Raw genomic sequence first — 4,135 nt, 5'->3', positions numbered from 1 at the left:
CGCTTGGGTCTTTTTTTGAGACTGTTCTTTTCATCATCTTTGTAGCTCAATTTGTATGATGTACAATGTACCCTTTAAAATCCCAAATCTTCCAATTCTCAGGTAGACAAAACACTATTTCCTAAAGAGAGAATTTTTAAAACTTAAAGGTTTATATTAATATACAATCCTCATTTAATTGACACTATATATGAAAAACTTCAAACAATGAAATTTGATCACAGAAAAAACAACTGCCCTTGAGCAAACTATGAATATGAAAGATCGAAGAGAAATTTTGCCGGTGTTCATGATTTAAGACAATCCAACTAGAAGACGACGGGGTCTGTTCCTGGAATGGCCACTCCGCACTCCATGTAAGTGTTGAAATGGTAGGATGACTGCATGTAACCAATGTTCCCAACAGTAAATTCCTCCCCCACATACCTCCGATAATAACCTACAATCCGGATTTATCCGTTAATAGGATAACTGGACAATCTCTCTCTCTCCCTCTCTCATGTAGCTTGTATAGCTCTAGTCTGAAATATCTGACGTTTTCAGGATATTTTACGAGCCAAGAAAACATTAACGTAAAATATCAACATCGTAAAAAGTACAACAAAAACTGGAAAACATCAGATATTTCGGTCTAATATAGCTCAAGTCAAAGAAAATTCTACATGTTAAAACATGCGAATATTACTTATTTAAGGGGAAGAAGGACCTTTAGCTGAAAAAACAATAATGTTATCGGTATTTTGTAATGTTATAGGTATTTTGTAATAATGTTATAGGTATTTTGTAATGTTATAGGTATTTTGTAATGTTATAGGTATTTACCTGTGACTGCCGGAGAAGATGGGTAGTCTCCCGCCACTACTGCAGAAGTTTCAGATCCACCTACAAGTTCACATTGATCTTCTCCAGATCCGCTCCCGTCTCCAATGTTTAAGAAGGTTGTCGTTAAGTTTGCACCAAGGAAAAACTTGTATCTAAAATGCACACTAGTTATAACTGGTAGCAGGAACTGCTTTGCCACAAAACATAAAATGAAAGCAAAGAAAATATTTTGCCCGCTAAATATAACCTGGATAGACAAAGTCACCAATGCGAATACTTAATGAGATGTCCATAAGCCACCCGCTACATGTCCGAATACATTGAACTTTTTATTGTACTCACATATTTCTGCAGTGTGATTCTGATTAAAACTCTTTAAGTGTCTTTTTAACCATTATTTACTTTTACCTAATAGTGAAAAAAGTAATTGGAAGGACACAGTAATAACTAATTAAAGGACACACTTAATATCGATATGGAACCCTGTAACTGAATTTGAATTTAATTTGATTCATACCTTGTACTGTTACACAAGACTACAGCGAGATACGGAGCCGAGGTGAAGTTTGTTTTCTTGACCACTGTTTTTCCCCCGCTACATCCATTGAAAGACTCATCCACGGACACCTCATAAGCATACCAACAAGGGGGCGTGGCCGACATGCATGCTATCATGCAAAAAATTCAATTACCAGAAATCGATATTAACACTAGTGTACCAAAAAGGATTTTTTTTCACCTTGCAAGAAAGTGATGTTTAGAAACTAAAAAGAACTTCTAGATACAGTAAAACTCGTTTAGTACAAACATGGATATTGCGAATTCACGGATACAGCGAAGTTATCTTGGATCCCCAGGTATATAAATAAAAAAAATTCCATATACGGATATAGCGAAGTAATCTCATATGTCCAACTGACTTTGTTATAACCCAGTTTTACTATAATTAAACTGTGCTCACGCGGTTCCTGGGGGCCGGGAATCTGAACGCCACACTCGTACCAGGAGTCAGTCCACCATCCGGTGTCCCCAGATAAAATGTCCATAAAGAACTCCTCCCCTACTTCACTGCGGGCATAACCTGAAAAAAAAAATTCATATATTCTTAATTAAAAATAAAGATGGAAATTCTAGGATTACGTAAGTAGTTATAGTATATGTTAAAGTTTTTCAAACGAAGGTCAAACTCCAAGGTTAAGGTCAAATGGTTTAAACTGTTGGTACTCAAGGAAAGGTCTTTTAAAAAGATACACATGTAAAGTAGGAATTCAGAAAGCCTTTGCACCAACCTTTCAAAAGTTAACCACAACCTTTCAAAAGTTAACCAAGGTCAAAATTTGATAAAGTTTTACAAAAGTAACTCCAGGCTCAAGGTCAACATTCATTAAAGGTCAAGTGTGCTTCTATTACTTGGTATATTATAACAAAACAAAATATCGTCTCAAGCTCTCCAGAATGAGAGAGGATTGTACATTTTGGCCATGGTTTGCGACTATGCAATTAATAAAGTTAAAGAAAAAAAATTCTGACACATTTTCCCGGATTTTTCAAAATTATCCTTTCTTAGGGATATCCCTTAGAATTCTATACGTAGGGTGGTAATGTACACCCTTTCTAAACATACCGGTTAGTGTGGGGGAACTCATATAGTCCCCGGGTAGGACGGCATCCGCTTCTAGTCCCCCTACCAGTTCACAATGATCCGCTCCATGACCGCTGCCATCACCAACATTCAAAAATGTGTCGGTCAAATTCATACCCAGAAATATCTTGTACCTGTTGATAAGGTACAAATACATAATTCATTTTTCTATTTTAGGTTAATAGCAGTTTACATTTGTATATGTTTCGATTTTGATTCTTATTCACCCATGCACCCAGCATGACATATAAACGACAAAAAGAAGAAAAAAAAATAAAGCACAAAACAAAAGTCAATGTATGAACAAAACACATATCGTTTAAGTTATCCTCCTTCAACTGACATTCACTCTGGCAAGAAGAAATTTTTCTTACCTTGTAGAATTGCAGAGTACTACACCGACCAACGGTGCGGACACATATTGCGTTTTCTTGACATACCTCGGACCACCCGGACATCCATTCCAGGCAGTGTCATGTGTAAAGTTGTACTTGTACCAACAAGAAGTCGTGGTGTTAAAGCAGTCTGAAAGAGAGAGTAGAAATAACTGAAATGTATGATCATTTGCTAATGTTTTGTCAATGAGTAGGAATGCTTACTCCTTATAGGCGCCTAATCCCATGCACCTCTGGTGTTTTAGAGGTCCGTGTTTGCTCTGCTCCTAATTTGTATTTTGATAACTGTTCGTTATTTTTTCCATATATCATCTCAGAATGAATGTACAGAACTAAAATACCTGGCGGGTTAGACTGTTGTCCACATACATAGGCTGGAGATGACCAGGTCCCATTACTCCTACAGGTAGAGGTCAAGGTTATTGAGGGGTCAGAGTTACAGGTGTAGGTAAGGACAGTCTCTTTGTGGCTGTGACCATGACCGAAGTTAAGGTCGCGTCGGGATGAAGGTCAGGGCAGTCTTAAGAATTGATAATAAATGTTATTTATCAATTTTCGAAGAGTGTTTTTACGAAAGCCAAATTCTTAATTCATTCACAACAATAAACTAATCAATTTATATTAGCTTTACCATCAGCATTTTATTTTAAATGATTCGATATTATAATAATGTTATTCAAATTTTCGTTTACAAGAAATCGTTTAAAAAGTACCCCTTATTTTTTGGAAATTAACTTTTCAGTGTGGTATACAATTAAATTACCGAAAACGAAAACCGTTAGATCGATTATCAATTATTAAAAATTCTAAAATAACGAAAACTTACTAGTATTAATAACAAAAACAAAACTGTAAATTTTTCAGATGCTGATTTCAAACCTGATTTGACGCACTTTGGACCAGAAGCCGCGGGAATACATCTTTCTTGAAGTGAGCACGATGCATTACAAGACCCAGAGTATTCCTAAAGGACAGAAATAAAAAGAAATGTACATGTATTTAGGTTTGTAACATATCAAAACTTTGGTTCCTTTATGTATAAATACTGCAGTTAACTTCAAATCTTTTCTTTTAAATTTAAACTAAAAAAGTGTTTCCCGAGATAAGCCGTTTTTAAAATTATTTCATAAAGTAAAAGCATTCTTTTTAAACAATTTTAATACTTTAAAAACAAAATATTTACGTAACAACAAACTTTTCGTATCTTTTGAAATAGACATGCATTTTTTAACATATAAAATTTGATGTCTGTGTTTTCAAGTTCATGTACATGTAC

The 4,135-nt window shown here is 35.2% G+C and overlaps 1 protein-coding gene across 1 annotated transcript; it reads right to left on the bottom strand.

Moving 5' to 3' along the window:
* Positions 1 to 228: 228 nt before the first annotated feature.
* LOC134272713 (uncharacterized) lies at positions 229 to 3,324 on the bottom strand (the record flags this gene model as incomplete). The annotated part of the gene is made up of 7 exons (XM_062754914.1): positions 229 to 439; positions 823 to 974; positions 1,340 to 1,490; positions 1,784 to 1,903; positions 2,447 to 2,598; positions 2,839 to 2,989; positions 3,201 to 3,324. Coding segments are annotated over 7 exons (981 nt in total), but the record flags the coding sequence as incomplete, so codon positions are not given.
* Between the last annotated feature and the right edge of the window lie 811 nt (positions 3,325 to 4,135).

This window comes from Saccostrea cucullata, unplaced genomic scaffold (genome assembly GCF_032062105.1).
Source record: "Saccostrea cucullata isolate Sc308-1 unplaced genomic scaffold, CSIRO_AGI_Scuc_v1 ctg8368, whole genome shotgun sequence".
In the NCBI taxonomy this organism is placed as follows: Eukaryota; Metazoa; Mollusca; class Bivalvia; order Ostreida; family Ostreidae; genus Saccostrea; species Saccostrea cuccullata.
This window is presented reverse-complemented; position numbering and strand designations above follow the sequence as displayed.